General features: G+C 32.6%; 1 protein-coding gene across 1 annotated transcript in view; it reads right to left on the bottom strand.

The window, feature by feature from the left end:
* SPOCK3 (SPARC (osteonectin), cwcv and kazal like domains proteoglycan 3) overlaps window positions 1-23797 on the bottom strand; it is a 740694-nt gene that overhangs the window by 230729 nt on the left and 486168 nt on the right. Inside the window, exon 6 of the mRNA XM_074227415.1 lies at window positions 14464-14578. Within this exon, the coding sequence (XP_074083516.1) occupies window positions 14464-14578 (115 nt within the window). The remainder of the gene's footprint in view (window positions 1-14463; window positions 14579-23797) is intronic.

The following is a 23797-nucleotide window of genomic DNA, read 5'->3' as shown; positions in this document are numbered from 1 at the left end:
CTTCATTGACCATAGTTTATACAATTATTTCCAGATTTTCCCACAGTCCATTCACTCATTATTTCTTTTAGAACAAGCTGTGAAAATATTTTCTCACTTTTCCACATTTCTAGTTTTGGTTGCATTGGCACTATTTGGGTGAAAACTTTTTTCATTCCCTCCATCCTATCCCCATTTATACTTTTCTTTCTCCTTTCCCCTTATCCTTCATCACTAATATTTTGCTTTTGACTGCTGCCTACCTCTCACTGTCCTTTCCCCTGCTCCCTCCTACATTCCTTTTAGGCTAGGATAGATTTTTAAACCCATTTGGGAAAATATATCATTTCCTCTTTGAATTGAATCTGTCGAGTATGATTTATTCAGTGTTTATAGTCTCCCTCTACTAGAATAGATCATTAGTGCCTCTTCATGAGGTGTTAATTTTCCTCTAATGCCTCCACCTTCTTTTCCAAATATAACACTTTTTTCAAGTTTTAATTATTTTATGCCTGTCTTATACTGTATAAAAGTGTAGTCCGTACAAATGTCCAGATATAAGTACAATTCTCGAGAGACATAAACATCAACATATCATAATCAATTTATACCCATGACTTCTGTCCAGGGACCTATCCACTCCCCCCATTTGTCTCAATACAAAACCCCATAATTATGTCCTTTTCAACTGACCTAAGAAAAATGCAATTCTTAAAAGTTACATTATACTTAAGAGTTTATTTATTTATTTGCATGACAAAGGGGTTAGGTTACTTGCCCATGGTTAGGTCATTATTAAATGTCCGAGGCCAGATTTAACTCAGGTCCTCCTGACTTCAATGCTCTTGACTGTGCCACCTAGATGCTCCAAGTTGCAGGTATTTAATCTTAATGTTTAACATTTTTCTTTTCTTTCCATTTACCTCTTTAAGCATCTATTGATTCTTTTATTCAAAGATCAAACTTTGGGTACAGTTCTTGGTCTTTTTATCAATTAAGTTTAAAAAAGTCCTCTCTTTTGTTGAAAATCTATACCCCCCCCTGCCGAAAGAAGATGCTGAATTTTTCAAAGTAGTTGATTTTTGGTTGTAATTCAAGCTCCTGTGCCCTCTGATCCTTTAATGTAGAATCTGATGAGTCTTATATAATCCTGACTGAAATATATTAAATTCAAATACCATTTTGAGCCTTCACATATAGGCATTTTGTCATTACTTTTCTGTTCTGAGATGGTATCTTTTTGAAACCTCTCAAAATAGTAGCTTATCTTTGATTATCAATTTTTTTTGACTTTTGATCATTTTGATATTTGAGTCCTGCTCCAAAGATACAAGGAGTACAGTCCCAAGCTTTGTGTACTGGGGGTCAGGGGCTGGTCTCTGACTTACTGTATGCCTGTGGTGTTGCCAATGCTTCATTTGCTAGCAGTTTCTTCCTAGTGTTAGAGTTGCCTGACCCAGTCCTGTCTGCTGCTCCAGTGTTTCTGGGCTTGAATGTTGTCTTCCATGATATTTGAATTGTTTCTTTCTGGTTGTTCATAATATTTTTCTCCTTGACTTGGTAGTTCTGAAATTTTGTTATAATATTCCTGACATTTTTCATTTTGGGATCTATTTCAGGAGGTAATCAATGGATTCTTTCAAACTGTATTTTATCCTCCATTACTGATATCCTATAGGTCAGTTTTCCTGGAGAATTTCTTGAAAAAATGATGTCTAGATTCTTTCTTCTGGTCATGAATTTAAGGTAATCCAATAATTTTTAAAATCTATCTCCTGTATCTGTTTTCTGGGTCGGTTGCTTTTCTAATGGCATGTTCCATATTTTCTTCTAGTTTTTCATTCTATTGGTTTTGTTTTATTGTTTGTTGATTTCGCCCAGTCATCACCTTCCCTTAGCTCCATTCTATAGATTAAGGAATTATTTTCTTCAGAGAGCTTTTGTATCTCCTTTTCCATCTGTCCAATTCTGTTTTGTAAGGCCTTCTTCTCCTCATTGACTTTTTGGAATGCTTTTTCCATTTCACCCAAACTGATTTTTAATAATTTATTTTATTCAGTATTTTTGGTATCTCCTACACCAAGCTGGTGTCTTGGTTTTCATGATTTTCTAAGATCTCTTTCATTTCTCTTCCCAATTTTTCCTCTACTTCTCTTACTTGATTTTCAAAAAAATTTTTAAGCTGTACCACAACCTGAGACCAATTCATATTTTTTCTCAGAGGTTTTAGATTCAGTATCTTTGCATTTATTTTCTGAGTATGTATTTTCTTCCTCCATAAGGTCAAAGCATTTGCCTATGGTTGGATTTTTTTCTGTTATTTGCTCATTTCCCCAGTCTATTACTTGATATTAACTTTGTTAAGGGGTGACTCTAGGGGAGGCTAGGTGGAACAGTGGATAGCACACAGGCCATGGAGTCAGGAATACCCTAGTTCAAATCTAGCCTCAAATATATAATAATTACCTAGCTTGGGCAAGCAAATTAACCCAATTGTCCTGCAAAAACCTTAAAAAAGATGTGTCTCTAATTCCAGGTTGGAGGATTCACTGTGCCAGGCTATTGAGGCTTTAAGCAATGGCTTTCAGAAAGCAGTTCTCAGTTCCTCTAAAGTCTTATGAGAGGCTATGACTGCTCTCCTTGAATGTGCTCTCGTCTATGGATGACCACAAATCATCTTTCCTGGATTTGTGAGGAAGGCTCCTACTCCACTGCAGGAAGTGAGATCTGTTGTGCCTGAGACTGGGGACCCACATTGGGACCCAGATCTGAATATTGACAAGCAACAGAGTAGTGTCTCAGGGATAGTGAAGAGACCCCTAATATACCTCCCCAACCATCTTAACATCTGTGGATTAAGTTTTCTGGAAGCAGCTTCTGGGTGATTCCCCAGGTCTGCTCTTGATGGGGAGGTAGGGTGGGGGAGTTTCTATGTTGTGTCCTACAATAGACTGGGCTCTGCTCTCATCTGAATCAGCAGAGTTTTCCTGCTGCACTTCCTAATTCATGGTAATCCCAGGACTGAGAGGTCTGGAATCCAACAGACCTGCCATGGACCCAGCTCCGCCCCCCCCAGAAACCCAGGAGCACTGCAATCTGTTCCTGAGTGGCTGGAGCTGATCAAACCCAGAATGATCTGGGCTGAGCTGTGGTCCCTTTCTAACTCCGGTGTAACAGACTCTGCCCTAAGGTCTTGCAAGTTTTCTTGGGCTAGAAAATTGTTTCACTCAGTCTTTTTCTGGATTCTTGTGCTTTTAGAATTTGATTAGAATCATTATTTTAAAATTATTTGAAGTCATTTGGGGAAGAGCTCTGTTGAGTCTCTGTCTGAAACTCTGCCATGTTGACTCTAACACCACCACCAGCCTCCCAATCTATCCCCCCCAATCTGCTCCTTTACCTCTTCAAACTATCACTTCACACATTATATGTTACATAATAGTAATTGATTTCTAAAATGATAAGTCATTTGGAAAAGGATAAATTATACTTCATATATTCTGCTTAACAAGATAGAGAAATCTGTAATACCTTTTAGATATTTTTCATTTTAAATAGTAAAATACAGGGTTCTAGTTCTTGTTTTAATTAAAACAGTTACTTAAATGGAAAATTACATCCTCTGACAATGATGAATAGATACATTTGTTCTTTCCATAACAAAAACCTAGAAAAATTTTCTAAAAATTGTATGCGGTAATAATATAGTATTCGACTTCCTTTTTTTCAGAGGTTATTCAACCTTCCATGAGTCCTAACTAGAGTGAAGTCATCAATGACAATGCTCTTTAAAACTCAACTTTCTATCATTTTTAAGCACTCAATATAAAGACATTGATTCCAAAATCCATAATATAAAAGGTAGTGATAATTAAGAGTTCAGGGACCACAGACTATCAGAAACAAATTCATCAATTAATGTGTTTCCTTTCTTCTAATGAAATTTTAGCATAAAGTAGAACATAGCTTGAGTAGATATTGGTCAAATATGAAAAGCTTTATAGGAGACAAATAAAAAAGGAGCTTCTTGATAAAATGACCAGAGAAAATTTTAAATGTTATGAAAAACATATTTTACTTATGTAAACTATTAGCTCTAATGAGAACTGGGCATAAAGAATCTTGTTGTATTTCAGTCCATGGAAGTATAAATATTAATTCATATATTGCTTTAAATTCATAGACCTTTATATTTGTGCTACCTACAAGAAATATAAATAGAAATAAAACCAAAAATGTTTCATGGTGGATAAAATACTTATGTAATAAGTAAAAAAATCCTTAAAGAAACACAGAATATACTTTTTTATATCAGTTGAATTACAGTTAAAAAAAGAATACAAGTTTATTCTTTCTTGTATTATCAGACTGAAAAGGAATGCATTGATCTTATTTTCCTTCACTAACCTGTAAATAACCTCCCAACCATAGCACTTGATGGATTTGTAGATATTGATTATTATTTTAGGCATCACTTGCAAAGATTGTAATTTTTTGATAAATTAGGAATTTCTATTCTGGTATAAAATGGAAATTGAATTAAATATTAATTAAAATTCTTAAAATATTCTTAATGGTTCTTGAGAAAATAATGACATTATTCAATGGGAAGTCTCAGACTTTCTAGCACTAACTGACTAGATTTTTTTTTCCCTGCATGTAAGCAAATATGCTCTTGTCATTATACTTTTAATCAAATATTACTAGTAAAATTGATTTTGGTGGAACAATTATTTTTCTTCCCAGCATGTAACCAACATTATGCATATATTCAGACATATTCAACCTGAGCCTTTGATTTTTTCTTTTGTAAAATTCTGACTGTATGTGATACCAAGATACATATTATACCACAAATATGTATTGATTTATATTTTCTGTTTTGAGGTAAATAAAGCTACACCAGTTGGACAATGGCATATAGCCAATAAAGTTGAAGAAGTTCAAGGGTTAGATATGTATGTCTTGTCAAAACTGTTAACATATGGTTCCAATTCTAATTTTTAAGATATTGTTTTCTTTTTTGTTTGGCTAATTCTACTTTTTAAGGAGTATATGGTTCTTTCATTGAATTTTTGTGCTTCTGTTTTCATTCAACCCATTATGCTGTTCATGGCATTCTTCTCCTCATTGCCTTTTTTTTGAAAATCATTTAAAATTTGGCCTATTCTGTTATTTAAGGTGTTGTTTTCTTCAATAATTTTTTTGTGTCTCCTTTCAAGCTGAAAACTTTTTTTCATGATGTTTTTAAATCACTACCTTTTCTCTTCCTATTTTTTCTACCTCTTACTTGATTTTCAAAATCCTTTTTTTAGCTCTTCCATGACATGAGATGAATTCTTATTTTTGGGGAGACTTTGACTTTATCTTCTTCTGAATGTAGGTTTTGATATTTGTCATCATAGTAACTTTCTGTGGTTAGAATTTTTCTGTTGTTTGCTTATTTTTCCAGCTCTTCACTTTTATCTCTTTATTAAATTGATGCTATTCTTGCAGGGTAAAGGAGCACTCTACTATATTTTAGAGATTGTGTGAAGCTGTTTTCAGAGATACATCTAAAGACCTGAAATTTTCAATTCTTCCAAGGTGGTATGATCTAAAGAATGTTTACTATTCTCCTGGCCTATGAGCAGCGAAAAGCACTCATTTCTACGCTAGAACTGTGAAGAGGTTGCCATTCCTGTGTAGTCTCAAAACTGGGTACACTAGTCATTCTTCTAGGAATGCAATCCATCCCTGAGTTTGGGCAAAGCAACAGAGTCCTGCCACTCCACTTCAAGCAAACCTGTAATCTCAACCTCTTTACTATCTGTGAGGTGAGAGCTCTGAAAGTCACTACTGTCACTGATAATTCAATCAGTCCCAAGACTTTCTCCTGGTCTCCTGGACCTAATCTGTGCTGTTTTGGTTTGTGCAAAACCGTGTTCCATTCTCATACAAATGTGATAGACATTTCCTATTGATCTAAGTCATCTTTGAAAGGAAAATTCTTTCACCCCATTCTTTTGTGGGTTTAATAATAAATATTATTTAAAGGTATTTGGTGGGGTCTAGGGAAAACTCAGGTGAGTCATGGCTTTTTCTTCACCATCTTGGCTCCACCCACTTGCCTATAATTCCAAGCAAATATGTGGACCAACAAATTGACAAATTTTTTTTTCTAAATTCTGTAAGACCTCAAAATAATGAGCAACTAGTCATATTCTCAAATCAGAAAATCCAGAAAAATCTATAGTAAAGATTAGGATAACTGATCAATAACTCTAACTTCTTTTTACTTCCTCTACTAAGACCTCAATAAGATTGTAACTTCTCTTTCTTTTCTGAACTCTCATAGCACTTTGCTTCTCTCTTCTTTGCGTTATCATAGTTTCACAATATACACTTATACATCTAATATATGTTCCCCCCCTGGATTGTCAAGCATCTTGTCTTATTTAAGAATATCTCTCCTTCACTCCTTCAATAATCAGCATGGGTCTTTGCACATAGTTGGTGTTTATTAGTTGTTTTCTTTATTGAATTGGAAATAAGGAATCAATAATACCAATGTAGCCTATGATGATTGCATATTGATGTGAAAGCTTTGGGTCAAAAAAAAATGAGACCTTCTGGGCAGAGGAAAAGGCAATCTCTTCAGGAGTCAAGTAAAATTCTCAATGAAAAACTGATCTCAAAATTGTATACATATATATATACATATATATATATGTGCATATATATATAATTTATATATCTTGAAAGAAATAACTCCTTACAACTTAGTTCACTGCTATTTGAAAGTTGTCATAATGACAGAAATTTAATTTATTATAAATCACTACCTAATACATCACATGAATTATTACTTCGGTGTTAGTATTCTATGAAACAAGCATAAAGTGATTGCCCAGGGCAATAACATTTTGGTATTATTTCCTTAGCAAAATTTACATGGTGCAAAGCTATATTAAAATGACATCCTACTTTTGTATATTTCACTTATTTTTAAAAGACCTGTCATTCATTTCATGAAACACACTTACATCATACTCAAGGAACTGATAAATGACTTATACAAGGGTTCAATTTAAGGCAAGTTCCTATATAACCGAAAGTTCTCTGGAGGGGAAGGTGTGTGTGGGTAAATGCTTTTTAATGGTAATACATAATGGGCAAAGTAGTTTGATATTTATTTTATAGCTCATATATATATATATATATATATATATATAGATAGATAGATAGATAGATAGATAACATCCCATCTAGCATAAAACAAACAGTGAATCATTTAAGGCTATCACACCCATTCCCACATATCAGAAAAATTGTAGACAAAAAAATTTTAAGGGATCATTTCCATAGGTCCCTATATAACAAGCTAATCATTGACCCACTTTTTCCCTCCTTTCCTATTATGGCTTGGATTTTAATTGACATTTCATTATAATAAATCTAACAATAGACTATATGCTATATACTGTGCTTCTTTCTCAGGATAAAAATTCAAAGAATTCAGAAGCTAGGAAACCTCATCAAAAAGAAATTTACAAAAATCTCTGATCTTCAACAATCCAGAAAGGAACATTTTAAAATGTATTTTGACTTTCAGATAAGGTCCATAATTCTCAAATTAGGTGAATTGGAGGAATTCTTAATTCAGCTTTCCCTGTGGTATATTTACTTGACAGCAGCCTGGTCACATAGTTACTTTATCCAATTCAGAGTCAATGCAAAGAAAAATAAAGTGCCAATTACTGTGAATTTTTTCTTACTCTTTTTCCTCCTTAATTATGATAATTCTACAAGGAATACCCCTCCCCCATATTCATGCTCTCAAATAAGTCATGATAGGGAATCTATATTTCCATGTTCAATTTTATCTATTTTTTCCTATTTCTTACTAAGCAACATTACTGACTGTTTCTCATCACAACATCATAGATAGCATTGAAAAAAACCACAATATATCTTCCAATCTACTATGTACCCTTTCCAAACATCATCACTGAAATGGATGGGTGCTTCCATTATTTCTGCCCCGTAGACTTCTAAATTTGAGGTTATTTGAGATATAGGCTAAAACATAACCTGTAACTGGAAAAACTGGGTTCTCATTCTAATTTACTACTATGTTAGTGAGCAAACCATTTAACTTTCCATTTAAGTCTTGCTTTCTTTTCTATAAAAGGGAAGGACTGAATTCCTTCCTATCTAAAATATGAACTTTTTTCTGCTAACATTTAATGTCTTTTGTTCCTCACTTTTCCTCATTCATTAAATGGTGGTGATTTATAGTTCATGATGCTTCTATAATTTAGCCTTTCTTTTCCAAATGAACTATTACTATTGTTGTGTAATAGCCCTTCAAATATTTGAAGACAGTGATCATGTCATCTATAACATTTCCTTTCCAGGCTCCAACCTGACTATTGAAGTCACTATGTCCCCAGTCTTCTACTAGAGCTTTCTGACAATAGTTATTGAAGAACATTGTCATGACATTAGAACATTCCATTCTAGGTTCTACCCACAAATGTTAAATGTAAAGGGCAGTGGAGAATGCAAGTAGTAATAAATCCTGAGTTGAAAAATCCATCAGGCAGAAAAACAAATTTCAAGGAGAAGATTCCAAACATTTACATTATCAATCAAAGGTGTTGGACAACAAATTATTGACTTAATTTCAACAGTAATTCTTTCTGAAATACTGACCCCCCCATACAATTCAAACGAGAGAAGCAAATATATGTATAACATAAACGTTTCTATTTTTGGCTTACCCAAATAATTTGGATGTGGTGTGTTAGGGACTGTTGTGCGTAGGAGCACTGTAAATTATCTTCACCTGGTGTCCTTGAGCATCAGAGTCTTATTTTGTTAAGTGCCATGGGAGTGAAAGGGGTTTAAGAGACTGGGGAGGTATTTAAGCACTGATATTTGGTGTATAGGAAGAAACTTGTCTTCCTTGTCTCCCGTCCCTCCACTGGGGAAGATTGTGGGAGTCCAGAAGAGGGACTCAATTTATGAGCCTGAATAGGGACTCAACAGATGGCACCGCAATGGTGACAGGAAGATGGAATTCTCTAAGTGAAGTCTGGAATAAGGAGAACCAGGTGACATCCCAGAGCAGAGGACTCTGCAGAAAGTAACAGGTTGCTATTAAGAGGGGCTGATTTTAAACAAAGTGGTGTAAAGCGAAAGTGAGAAGACGAACAAATATGCAGCATTAAGGAACAAGGGAAAGTGAGAAGAAACAAATAAGTATTTAGCAGTGAGGAGACAGTGGGAAGTGAAATTTCCAAGGCAGTGCAAAGGGGATGGAGCTACTTCCTCAGCAGCAGTCTGTACCAGCTCCATGAACAGGGATATGGAGAACCTCTTGCTAATGTAGACCCTTATGTCGACCCTGACACCAACAAAAAATTGCATTCCAGAAGCCATAGCGAGTTTGACTTTTCAGTCTTCAGTTGGCTGCACTTGAGTTGTTGCTCTGGCAGCAGAGGGCTGGGTATTGAACACTAATTGTGCTTTCTGTGTTGAGAATAAAAGTATCACATGCTGCTGGACAGTCTGTTATGGTGACAGCTACTGTTCACAAGGTGCGACAACTCCAGGTATTAACCAGGTGATTTCAAATGCTCTCTCTCATTCTCTGTCGTTCCAACCCTCTGCAGAGGGAGGGTACAGAGAAGGGAAATCTTCCTTTGTGGAACTTTGAAACTCAAACCCATGTCTCAAAAAAATTATTTTAGAAATCAAGGGACCCCCCCCCCACCCCATGTCTTCTTCCTGGTTGGGGCGGGCGCGGTTGGGCAATGACTATGTTATTCAATAGGTTGTTGATTGGGAAGCTTTGTTGTTAATTAGTTTTAAAAAAGGGGAAGAAGAGTTTTTTTTTTTTTCCTGGGATTGGGAAATTTGGATTTTTCTCTTTCAAATGAAGCTTGCACCTATGACTTATAGTTCTGTTTACCAGTCTTAATTGGCTATGTGTATATGTGTGTATTTGAACATATATAGGGTATTTTACATCTTTCTACTGGCCTGGAGAGGTAGGAGAATGTTTCTATATACTGGCCAGGGTTTCAGTATCAACTTGGTAAATGTGACAAAAGAGAATTGTTTCCCTGTTTGTGTTAGTGTCTAAACTCAGAGTTAAGGGTTTTGTTTTTTTTTTTTTTGTTGGCAAAAGATAAAACTTTGTAATCTTTGTTTGTAAATTGGGGAAAAAATTATTTCAATAAATGAAGACTTCGGTGTAAAGGGAGAACTTGTCATCCTTGTCTTCCTTGTCTCCCACGCCTCCAATGTTCATTTGGGGAATATTGAGGGAGTCCAGAACTAGGATTCAACATAAGAGTCCAGGACAGAGACTCAACAGTAACGGTCTATGTACTTTGGTAATAAAACCAATCAACAGGTAGACACCAAATAGAAATACATATAATGGAGTTCCCAAAGAACATCATGAACACATGATATTAAACCTTAATAATTTCTCCATCAAACATAAGCTAAATCAGTATAAATTTTTTCAACCGTAGTGAATGAATAATAATAGTGAATAAGTGGGACAGACATTAGGGAGAAATTATTAATGAAAAATGAAGGGGGGGAAGAGAGACAGAAAGGAAAAAAGTGTGTGTGTGTGAGAGAGAGCGAGAGCGAGAGCGAGAGCGAGAGCGAGAGCGAGAGCGAGAGAGAGAGAGAGAGAGAGAGAGAGAGGAGGTGGGAAGGAGGGACAGACCAAAGTTTTAGAAAGTTTTTGGAATTCCTCCTACCTATGAAGATCCAAGATCAAAACCTTTGGCTTATGTCTGATTCAAATGCTGTCTAAAATACTTAGGAATTAAATGGCTCACTCATGACCACATGACTAATAAGTAACACCAACAGAATTTGAACACAGGGTTTTCTGAGTCCTATAATGACATTTCAACTACAACATCACACCACCTCACGAGGAAGAAGAAATACTTGAATACGGGTATATCCATCTGCTCAGAGTGCTACAAAACTAATTAACCAGTCATTGTTCATCATTTATAATTCTAGTCATTTCCATGTATTTTTTTTTGTTTTTTTGCAAGGCAATGGGGTTAAGTGACTTCCCCCAAAGTCACACAGCTAGGGAATTATTGTGTCTGTGGTTAGATTTAAACACAAGTCCTCTATCCACCTGCCACCTAGCTTCCTGTGACTAAATTTTTTTTTAAGTTTTTGCAATGTAAATGGGGTTAAGTGGCTTGCCCAAGGCCACACAGCTAGGCAATTATTAAGCATCTGAGACCGCATTTGAACCCAGGTACTCCTGACTCCAGGGCCGGTGCTTTATCCACTGCGCCACCTAGCCGCCCCCTCTAACTAAATTCTTACTGACAGCAAGACCCTGTATAAGTTTTGTCCTGGTAATATGATGGCATGGGATTAGTTTAAATTCTCTGGTACTTACAACAACTGAATAAAAATTATCTTTTATCCCCATTGATATGTCTTTAATAAAAGCTTGTTTCTTGATATATTCACTTGTTTCTTGATATATAAATTGACAGACATTTAAGTAATGTGAAAAATATTTTTTTTTATTCACTTTGGGTCTTCTCAGATGATACGTACTCTTCTCCACTGTGTATTGAGTTCTTTTGGAAGATAGTGGGAGCTTATAATTATTTTATGCTGCATCAAGTCATAGTGTCCTACTTCACTGTAAATTTTAGAAAAGAAACCTTGTTGAAGAATTGTAATTCAGTAAGGATATTTATCAAATATGACTGCTGCCTAGGCCAAATTATATTTGTAATTCTTACAGAAAAAAATTAAGAATTAGAAATTGCTTTTTAAAAAGGCAGAATTTATGTCATAACAGCTAGAATTTGATCTTACAAAGAATAAGAAGGAAATGTTTTTATTTATTACACTGAATGATTCTCATTATGGTTTAATTATATGTCACTTGCATTTGGGTCATGAAGTTCAATATTTTAATTGCAAGAAAACATGTAAAATGTAAAAAAAATGGGAAATAAGTTAGAAGAATGAGTAACAACATGAAAAATGAATATAGAGAAAATAATGTCTTTCAGTGTACACATGCACACATCACACAATGACCTATATACAAAATCATATCAAACTATTATCTGATGAAATGCTGTTCTGGTGTTCTAGTATTAATGGAGGGGAGCATGGTTTCTTTAAAGCTCTCATCAATTGTTAGACTCTATTAAGCTAGAAAAATATTAAGTACAATTCCAATGACCAGGATTTGTCTTATGTGGGAATATCAACTCTTTTTACAGAAGCACTTGAATACCAAAAGGTACAATGACAGACAGGGAATTCTTTGGCCATGGCATACCATGATGCAGAAAAAAAATGAAAATGAAACATGTATTCCCAGGATTTTAACTTCTTTTTCTTTACTTTTTCCTGTTTAGATGTCATATAAAGAAAAAGTGAAACAGGAAGAAAAAAATGTCTGTGACATCAGGATACAAACAAAAATCAAAAGTCATAGCTAAATGGTAAAAAGAGATAATATGATAAGAACTAGGTAAACAGGAACCTAGGAGAGTTAAAAAGCTTGAAATAGAAGGAATATTTACTCTCTACTTTTTATTTTTTACAAGGTAAATGGGGTTAAGTGGCTTGCCCAAGGCCACACAGTTAGGTAATTATTAAGTGTCTGAGGCCAGATTTGAACTCAGGTACTCCTGACTCCAGGGCTGGTGCTCTATCCACTGTACTACCTAGTTGCCCTATTCTCTTCTTCTTACAGAATTGCTTCTTCAACTGACCCATCATCTTCCAATTCCCTACATTACTGTTTGTTTCTTCCTTCCCCTGAGTTCTACAAAAGCATCTAAACTAATAGTAAGATTCATTAGAATTATTTTCTGTAGGTAAGCACTAGAAATTAAAATGTTGTCTATCAAGTATATAATAGTTGAAAAATTATGGTATAGGATTGTAATGAAATACTATTGTGCCATTAAAAATATCAAGTGATAGTTTCAGAGAAACCTGGGAAGAATTACAAGAGCTGACACTATAAAATTAACAAAGCCAGCAAAATGTTATGTGAAATAACAACACTGGAAAAGAAAATAATTTGGAAGGATTTACGGATGCTGATAATTTAATCAGATTTTTCTGAGGATTCCATAAGGAAAAGAATGAAGCATGCTACGTCTCTCTGAAAAAAGGGGTGATGGAATCAGTTTGCAGAAAGTGACATAAATATGCTTTGGATGTGGACAATGAAAGGATGTGTTTTACTTGATTATGCATATTTATTACAATGCATTGTTTTATTTGTCTATTCACTTCATCTTAACTCCTAACTCCAGACTTTTTTCTCCATCACTTTCCAGTGGCCTTTCTTGTAAAATCCCTCTTTCCTATGACCAGCTCATTCTTAATATTCCTCTGCCTCTGAGGCTTCTAAATCTGATTTATCTGTTCCTCCAAGGAATATCATTTATAAAACCAGTCAATTTCAAGTCTTCATTCTAGACTCTATCCTTGACTTCTTTCTCCATTGAGCTCCTCCTTCATTACCTTCAGATTCTATCTTCCTCCAACCTCCTGTTTTCTTCCAGCTGCTTTACCTGTTTAGAATGCAAGCTCCTTGAGGGCAGGGGCTTTCTTTCTTTCTTTCTTTCTTTCTTTCTTTCTTTCTTTCTTTCTTTCTTTCTTTCTTTCTTTCTTTCTTTCTCTCTCTCTCTCTCTCTCTCTCTCTCTCTCTCTCTCTCTCTCTCTCTCTCTCTCTTTCTTTCTTTCTTTCTTTCTTTCTTTTATATTTCTATCCCCAGTGCTTGATACACATTGTAAGCACTTAATTGAAGTTTGCTGACTTGACTTTTTAAATGGGAGGGAGGAGAGAGAAAAATAAAATAACATTGTTAATAGAATTTTTTAAAAAGAATTTAAAGAATTATAGCCATAAGTGTTGCCAAAATCAAATGTACCATTATTACATATGTCTACCTAGCATTTTTAATCATTATTTTTCTCTCTGATCTTTTTTTCTTCAAAAAGAATCTACTGTTGTCAAGTTTAAGGACTTCATTTTACAAATAATCAAAGAAATGATGCAAGGAACACTTTCCTTTTTTCAGCATAATGAGTAGGAAGAATAAAGGTTACATATAGGCATTTAACTAGTCATAAATTTGAATATACATATCACACGCAGTAATTATACATATGAGAACACAAGATGCAACTCAGATTTAATGGTATTATATAATACTATCACTTGGAAATATGTATGTAAACAAACACAAAGAAACAAACACAAAGAAACATATATATCATATATCTATCTACGTAGATATATAATTACATGACATTACTCAAAATTTATTTCAAAATAATGCATTTTACTGGAATCAGTTTGGAACAATGCATCATCACCATCTGTGATATAAAAGCACATATTTTCTATCTTGTATCATTTTCTTAAAGAAAAAAACAACATAAATCTTTATTACTTACCTCTCTTATCATTTCTGACTACAGTTGTGGATTTATCTGAAGGGCAAGGGCACCGTCTTTCACACTTGACTGAGATCTGTTTTCCTAAGACACATGCTTGATACTCTAGCTTGCACTGTAATAAGAGAGAAAATTATGACTTTTAATGAAAATAGATTCAAGTTATGAAATTTCAACAAAGTAGCTTCGGATGCTTTTTCAACACTGAATTAAATAAACACAATCTAGAAATGTGTCTATATCTCAAATATAAAACATAAATATTACTTATAAATGTTCTATTGATAACAAAACTGCAGATGGAAATTGTAGCTTACCAATTGTCTGATAAGAATTGGATACTTCCATGGTATGGTATAAATTTCTGCAATTGGGCTTAAGTTGATTGTTCTTAAATAGCCAAACAACAATTATTGTTGTTAACTTTAATTATTCTTAATGGTAATTAATTAACTCAATTACATTGACTGAATTCAACTTCACAATTAGGATAAATTCATATTGATGGTGATGATGATGTTGCATAAAAGTTAATCATGATAATAAGTTAATCATGTCCAGAAAATATACCTCTTCTCATTTCTAACTAGTGCTTCTATATATGTGTTTTCTTCTTTAATGGAAACACAATCTCCTTCAGGGCAAGAAGGATTTGTTTGCCTGTTTTCATATACCCAGTTTATAACAACATGCCTGTCACATAGTAAGTGGCTAATAATTGATTCTTCATTAAATTATCCATTTTGAACTGATATTTATCATTACATAATTTAGTTTCCTCATTTTATGGAAGGGGGAACAGAGACCAAGAGAGATTAATCAACTTGCTTGATGTGGTAACAAGTAGTTCAGAGGCAATTATATAACAAGAAGCTTAGTCTTTTAACTTACAATTGAGGGGTCTTGTCACTATACTCTGGCTGATGTCTAATACAAAGTAGATGGTTAAAGTATTGAAAAAAATAGATAAGTAATTATTTATGTGATCTTTGTAATTATAGATTACTAATGTTGCCTCACATGGATTAATATGAGTATAGGTGTCCACATTCAAGTATGCAGTCATGAGTATGCACTCATTCCTCTGTTCACATCATAGCAATCAGTAAATTTAAATGGTTTAAGATTTTTATTTAATTTTATTAAACAATTAAAAATTAAAGGTTTTAAGAATTCATCAAATCTGTGGTTAGAGAGTTCTAATTCAAAAGATATTCAAATGTAGAGCAGTATATTTCCAAATAGAAATACTTGCTTCTGAGTCCATTTTTATTTAGGATTTGGGCAAATTGCTTTACCTAATTGAGCATCCAGTGCCTTTTCTTTATAATAAGAAAATACTATTGCTTGAAAGAATTGGATTTTTGTTAATTGATTTAAATTACTGTCTATAGACTTCTTCAAGAACCACTCAAAATAGTTAAATAATATTACAGTATCTGTTGTATACTTATTGGCACAAACTTGTTCAGTGCCTATTGAAAAAGATGATGTGATTAAAAGAGTTAGGAGTCAGAAGAAACCTAGGTCAGCTCTTGCCTCTTATATTTAATGAGCTGTTCAATCCATGGTAAATTACTTAACCTAAGCCCTAGTTTCTCCAAGTCTCAATGGAGAATGAAATACTTGTAAATGTACCTCACAAGGTTCCTAGGAGGATCAAATGAGATAATGTATGTAAAGTGCTTTGTAAATCTTAAAGTGTATATAAATGTCAGTTATCATTCTGAAGTAGTGTTCCAGATCCAGTAGTGTACAAATCCAATGTGATTTGTTGCAGAAAAGCAATGTGATCTCCAAGAAGTTGATCATTTTCTTTTCTTAGTTTAGTTCTCAATTTGGTGAAAATGTGGTTAGAGAAAATTAAGTCAGTATAATAGAAAAGTACCAATGAATCCAATGTATTGGGCCACCAAAATTTATTGGAAAATTGATGTCTGCTTCTCATAAAAATCTAGATTTTTTTTCACATTCTATAGTTTTAAAAAAAGTTATCCAAACAAAACTTCCTTAAGATTTAAAAATACTTTTATAAGAAATATTATCTTCAATATTAATAATATAAAACTCTTCCAAAATGAAGGTTCTATCATTAAAGTCTTTCATTCTTCCCCCAACATTAAAATCTTTTATCTTTGAACTGTTAACTGGGAATAATAATGAGTTTGTTGTATTCAAATTGTTTTGTTTTGTTGGGTACCTACTATAAACCTCCCAACTATTTTTCATTTTGGAGAAAAATCTGATCAGGATAACTTTTGAAACTATGAGATTTTTTTCCCCAGATCATATTGATTGGCTCACTTATGAATACTCTTGGCCTAAGTAATGAAGTGAACCTTCTTGCTCAGTCTATATTCTCAATATAATAATAATAATAATAATAATAATAATAATAATAATAACAATAACAATAATAACAACAATAATAATTTTTAATAGTCTCAATTAAACCAATGGAAATTATTCACTTTTGGGATGATGCTCATATGATTTTTTTCTTTACCCACAAGAATTAAGTTTGGGAATCAGCCATCTGATCTGAAATACTTCTTCCTACTTACATTTGTGTGGAAACTTGTTATCAGGAAAGGGAAAATGAAAAATTTCACAGAAATATTATAATTTAAGATGGAATTTAGAAGATGAATAAAACTCTGGAAAAGGGAATGTAGCAATAGCAGAGAATGTAGTACATAGTTATAGTAAGGAGTTGTATAGAAAAATCCCTTCCTGTCAGAGGATGTGAGTTCAAATTCTTATCTGATGCTTTCTGTGTATTCATTGGCAAATGTTTTAATCTCCTTGAATCTGTGCTTCCTTATCTATATAAATGAAGGAACTGGATTAGATTCCTTCTGTGGTCCTATAAGCTCTGAACTAATAGTAAAATGATCTTAATATCATGGTTTGTTCAGAAGATTAACTATATTATAATTTGACTAAAATTGTATGCATAGAAGGAAATAATATAAAATAAAATTGGAAAGATAAACTACAATAAGGTGACCAGTGTGGTAGTTGTCATAGAAGAACTCACAGTATTTGGAAACAGGATAGGAGAGGTTGGAGGAAAAGAGAAGTCAAAGAATATAGGATCTAAAACTTGGTGGGGGGGGTGAAGGAGAGACAGTTGGAGATTAGAGAAGAACAAAAAGAAAGCTAGATTTAGACTCAAGAGAACGTAATGGTGAATTGTGACCTTGTTATTTATTGCATGTATGACTTCAGAAAATTCCTTTATTCCTCTAAGCAAAAAAGGAAGAAGTTGATGACTGATATACCACTAGAACTGTCTTCCAAAGAGATCCAAGAAAGAGTAAAATGATTCATGCATATATACATTTTTATACCAGTTGTTCTTCTGGTTATAAAGAATTAGAAATCAAGGGAGTGATCATCAAGTGGGGCATGGCTGAACAAATTATTTCATATACATATAGTGGAATACTATTTTGACATAAATATAACAGAAGAGAAATCTAAGAAGCCTTGAATGAACTGATTGATGAAAGAAGAAATGAGAAGAATAAGCAGAATAAATTTTTAACAATAATACAGTAAAAACATATAGCTTGGAAGATCTAAAATGTCTTTGTATGGTGATGGAAGGTCTCTGATGGAACACACTACTTCCTGAGATAAATTAGATGGGATCAGGATGCAGAATGACATATTTTTTTTGGACATGACCAATGAAGTAACTAGTTTTGTTTGACTATGTAAAGTTGGTACAAGGGTTCCATTTTACTTTACTGTTTTTACCCAAAGAAAGGAGAAAGGAAAAAAAAAAAACACTTTAGTTCATTAAAAATACACTTTTTTTAAAAAATGAAGAGCTTGAATTAGATAAATTCTGAGACTGTGGCACTGACAATAATAGTGAGGTGAGAAGCAGAAGCCTGTTGTTTAGGTCAGATAAAAAGTTAATTTTTGAACATATTAAAATTAAAGCAATTTTACTATGAACCTCTATCAAACATTACTTGACCGCTTAAGAATATCAGTGTCATGAATACCAAAGGGAAATTGGAATGATTTTTGGATTGTCTGCAAGTAGAATTAAGAATGAATTGCTCCTTTCTATTCACTTGGATAATTAAGCATAGAGTACAAACAATGCAGAAAATATGAACATAAAGAAACAAATTTGAAAGGAAAGGTTTTCTAAACTTGTTCATTTGACAGCAAATATGAAGCTTGCTAAACACATCATAGTTTTGAAAAAAGTTTAACTCTGAATGGCCACATCTTCCTTCTACAAATGGATTAAAAGATAATTTTCATCTAGGTAGGTTTCCAAATATAGTCATGGCTCCCAAATAAGTTGAGCTAAGAAAGAGAAAAATTAAGCAGCTTATTTCTGCCTTTACATTTTATTATGGAGCAGTTTCCTGATTGATTGTAATTTCTGGTTTACAGAGATTTCCTCCCATCAGAGTACTTTTTTTATTCTCTATGAACTTTAAAATTTTTTTCAATTACTGAAAATCATTTACATAAAATAATCTTGATAAATACATTAAATTATGCAATAATTTTAGAAATTTAAAATGTGTTTCACTATAATTAATAAAATACAGAAATATAAAACTGCCATTTATTCTGTTTGACCTCATCGTACATCAATATTCAATCAATTGTACTCTAAAATACTTTGGGAAATGCATTTAAATATAATTTGAGTGAAATTGAATTATGCCATAAAGTTATCCCACATCAAAAGACATTAATTTCATATTAATTTTAAAAAGCTTGAAATAGATTAAGAGAAAGAATTGTTGCTTCTCCCAACATTCAAATCATAAACACTATACAATGGAAGAAAATGTTTCTACATCTATAATATTCTATAGATTTTTTTCTGAAGAGTATTTATATGTATATAGAAATTATTTCTAAAGTAATCTTATGTCTAAGTTCACTATTACTTTTAGAAAAAACAAAACTTTAAAAGAACTTACCTATTTGAAGGAAATTGGTATTGTTCTAATGTAAGAAATATAGTTTTCTAAATTTGAAATAATGTTCCTTTCTTTACAGTTCAGTTCCACAATTTGTTCTTTGGGAATTACTTTGTAAATTAAGCTAGGTTGACTTGCTGGTTGTAATCAGCTTATGCACCAGTGAATAATTCAATTCAGTTTCAGCTGATACTTACTAGTGTGGAATGTGCCAAATACCAAATTCGATTACACACATCCACAGAGCATTACTTTAGGTTGTTGTTGTTTCATCAAAGTCCCTTTTGAAACATGAAAAAATCTTGACTGGTCACTCAATAAACAGGTTTTATTTGAAGGAGGATAGTATATCCAGAAAAAAATAAACTGAATTTTATGAAACTCCTTGAGTGGAGGAGGAAGAAGAAATAAAGTTATTCTTTCTCAGTGCAGGATATTTTGAAGTTGGTAAGTTTTACCTAATCATACCTAGTCACCAGAAAAGCACCCAACAAATTTTAGTGTAAGTGGGGCATTTAAAAATTATATTGAAAGTAGAATTGTACTATCCACACAATTGGAAAAACTTTCACAAAAATCCTAAATTAAGTTTTGATGATAATTTGGAGTTTTAAATTCAATTTCACTTATTTTATGCCTTCTGAATTAATTTAAGTATTTGGAACACATGGAAAATATGATTTATTAGTAAGAGGAAAATAATTTAATTTCTTAAGAACCAACAAGACTTGAAATTTAGCTGCTGAATAAGTCAGTATTCTTTTAAATGTGTGAATGAATGTATTTCCTTCAAATATATTTTGAGAATATTTTATAATTTTAAATATACTTTAAAAACATAAATAAAAATGATCAATACTATAAAAAGTGAAGGAATTATGTTTTGGAACATTCAATGGATAGATATTTGAACACTGAACAGCTAGAAATTATGCACTTTTTAATTTCCCATTCACAAGAAAAACTTATTTATCCAAACAGTACAAAATAAAATTTTTTTTAAAGTTCAAATAACATTGAGATAATATCTAATTGGTAAAAATAATTAAAAGTAATAAAGAATGCTGTTAGTCCTTTGGAGACTGATATGAAAGACACCAATAAAAGTTTTTTTTTAAATAAAACTACCAATTATGAAAGCTTTAAATAACTTAACATAAGAAAAATAATTCAAATTAAACAGTATGCACATTAACCATGGCTATATAAAAATGTATTTCTTTGCAAAAGAACAAAAATAACAATGACAGTAAAAATAGAAAACAAATGATGGACAATATGATATTACAGGAAAGTATAGTGTTTCTTATGTATATTAATATAATGTTTGTTATATTGCACATACTATTTTAATTTATTTTTTAAAAATTCAGTTAGATATACTTTATGAACAGGTCTACTCTTTAAAAAATATTATTTTCCTTACTTTCCTCTCCAACCTAACAACCCTTATCCCCATTTTCCTCTGTGATCTTTCTTTGGCAAAGTTGAACTAAACCCTTTACTGACTCACTGATTTATATTAAATGATGTCTTTTAGATTTGTAATTTTACAATGAAATTGACCTTTCAGCTAAAGAGATGGCATTTTACAATCTAAATATTTGTCCCTTTTGAGAATATTTCCATGATACATATTTGCAAAATATTCTGTAAACTTTTATACATAACAGAACTGAACCTACATCAAATGTTCCCCCAATGTATACTCAAAGTATTGCAGCAGCTTCCTGCATTCAGGAAGTAATCTGAACTCTTTTTACCTGTATCTTGCTTTAGGGAATTATAAAATATTTGAGAAAAATTCATCTGAAGAAGCAGATAAGGATACATTAAAATTCTACTTTTTGATGCAATATAACTTTGAAACTACAGCTGCTGATTGCATTACTAATTAATCAAGTTCAATTTACTTAATTATCACAAAGTTGAAATATTTATAAAGTTATACATGAACTAAAATATCACATAAAGGGCATACTCATTAGTCTTTAATTATATAAAAAAATGCAAATACCATACTAAAAGACATGGCTAATCCATCCTTGATTACTGAAATGTCTGAGTATTGAAAACATTTAAACTCAGTGTTAATGTGAAAAGGAAATCTTCAAGCTGACTCTTATCAGTCAGGGCTGTCAAAGTTTATTTTGTGCAAATGTGTAACATCATGGCTCAAATACCAGGAGCACCTGGACTTAAGCAATGGACTTAAATGAAAGCAAGAAAGACTCTAGTTGGTCCTGAAAATCTTATTGTCAGTTCTATAAAACCATGCAATAGATGGTATAGAAGATAATGGATTCTTTACTACTAAATTTATTTTTTTAGAGAGGGGGAACAGTTATGCTGAGTAAGTTTGATTTTTTTTTTAATTTTTGCAAGGCAGTGAGGTTAAGTGACTTGCTCACATTCACACAGCTAGGTAATTATCAAGTGTATGAAGTAGGGTTTGAACTCATGTTCTCCTAACTCTAAGGCTGGTGCTCTATTCACTGTGCCACTTAGCTGCCATAGAGTAAGTTAGATCTTAAGTTCATTTTAATTAAACTTTATTGTTGAATTGATAGATTGTGGAACTTGTAGACAGAATGCAAAGAGCTAAGTTCAAATCGTTCAGGACTTTATTATTTTTGGTATCTGGGCAAAAGTCCTCAACCTCTCTACTCCATAACACAGGGATAATGACATCAAGTTTCTCACAGGGTTGGTGTAAGGATTAGAAAATAAAACTCATGTAAAGTGCTTTATGAGCCTTAAATTAGAATATGACTACTAGCCTGAATGTAAATGGTACTGTCAGAAAATGAAACAGAGTATTTTGCTATGGGAAATGTGATATAGCAAATAAATAGATAAGTAAACACAAAGTATAAATAAAATCATGTGAAGGAATTTCAAACAAAAAGAAAAATAACAAATCGGGAGGATCGATGAAGAGTTCATATAGATCATGTTATGACTTTTTCTTTTAATTATGTTACCTTTAGACGAAGTTATGTATAATCAAGAGCTAGGAAGAGGTGAGGAAGTGCTGTTTTCCTTATTGCTGAAATGTCACTAGAGCATTATCATTCTGCTTAAAAATTATGGAAGGCAAATAAATCATTTGTCATCCTCAACAGAATACCATACCCTACAAACTCTCCATTTAATTTATCCTGTACTGATCACAGTTATGTAAAAAAGTATAAAAGCTAGTGAAACAGTCAGACTGCAACTCTAAATATGGTGTAGTGTAGAAACTTTACAGAGTAGGTTGTTGTACACTAAAAAATTAGAAAGTAAAAAATGGACACTATACATGAAAAAATGATAATTGGGAAAAAATATGACAGCAATTTTCCAATCTTTAGTCAGGCAATGTCAGCTTTTATCAGTGTAAAAACAGGCAAATAAACAAATAAAACCACATTAAAACTCCTGGGAAATAATACATTTTAAATCACATGCATTTTCTGTCTCTTTCTGAAGTCATTAGAATTTGCCTCAAATATATAAAATATATTTTCTACAATATGTAAAATCTCTCTCCATTAAATTTGAAAATTTGAGCATGTGATTTTTGTAATGTGTAGAAATCTCTATGTGGAAATTCTCCTCCATTTATGATCTGCATCTCATTTGTAAGAGGGCAGAGTGGGAAAGTTTGATAGACTTGAATATATATACTTTTCATATGTTAGAAGAAAGACACAAACCCTCATTTTTTCTGATGCCAAAGCTACTTTCTATTTACCATGCCATTGCAGTTGTCTGAAAATTTATCATTTTCTATATTATGAAGAATATATATTACATTTTTTAGGTAAATAAAGTAGAATATAAAATAAAGAAAGTAAATGTGCTTTGCAATTCATTCATTCACAACAGTTTATACAGATGCATGTATATGTATATATATATATATATATGTGTGTGTATATATATATATATATATTTACAGTGTGTGTGTGTGTGTGTGTGTGTGTGTGTGTGTGTGTGTGTGTGTGTGTAAAGGAAAGGAAAGGAGATAAAGCAGCATAGGTTAGAGGAAAGTTGTATTTCAAGTTACAAAGACCTGGGCAGTTTCACCTCTGTCACATATGAGCTATGTCATTTAACCATTCAGTGTTATGAGGAAACTCCCTAACCCTGATTCTACATAGGCAGCAAAAGAGGTGTTAATTTGCACTGGGAGAGATAATTTCTTCCTGTCATACCTTCAAAATTTCTCACATATACACATAACTTTGCATTTCTATATATAGGATCAGTCCATTTATGTACAACTCTTTTTGTCACAGAAAGAGAAATAAGCCAATCCCACATTGGTCTCAAACTATGCTTTTCTTTTTACCCTCTACTGCTTAACTCTTTCCCAGCTGATT

Source organism: Macrotis lagotis, chromosome 3 (assembly GCF_037893015.1).
Source record: "Macrotis lagotis isolate mMagLag1 chromosome 3, bilby.v1.9.chrom.fasta, whole genome shotgun sequence".
NCBI classification, from domain to species: Eukaryota; Metazoa; Chordata; class Mammalia; order Peramelemorphia; family Peramelidae; genus Macrotis; species Macrotis lagotis.
The sequence above is the reverse complement of the archived record's forward strand: the minus strand, read 5'-3'. Positions and strand labels throughout refer to the sequence as shown.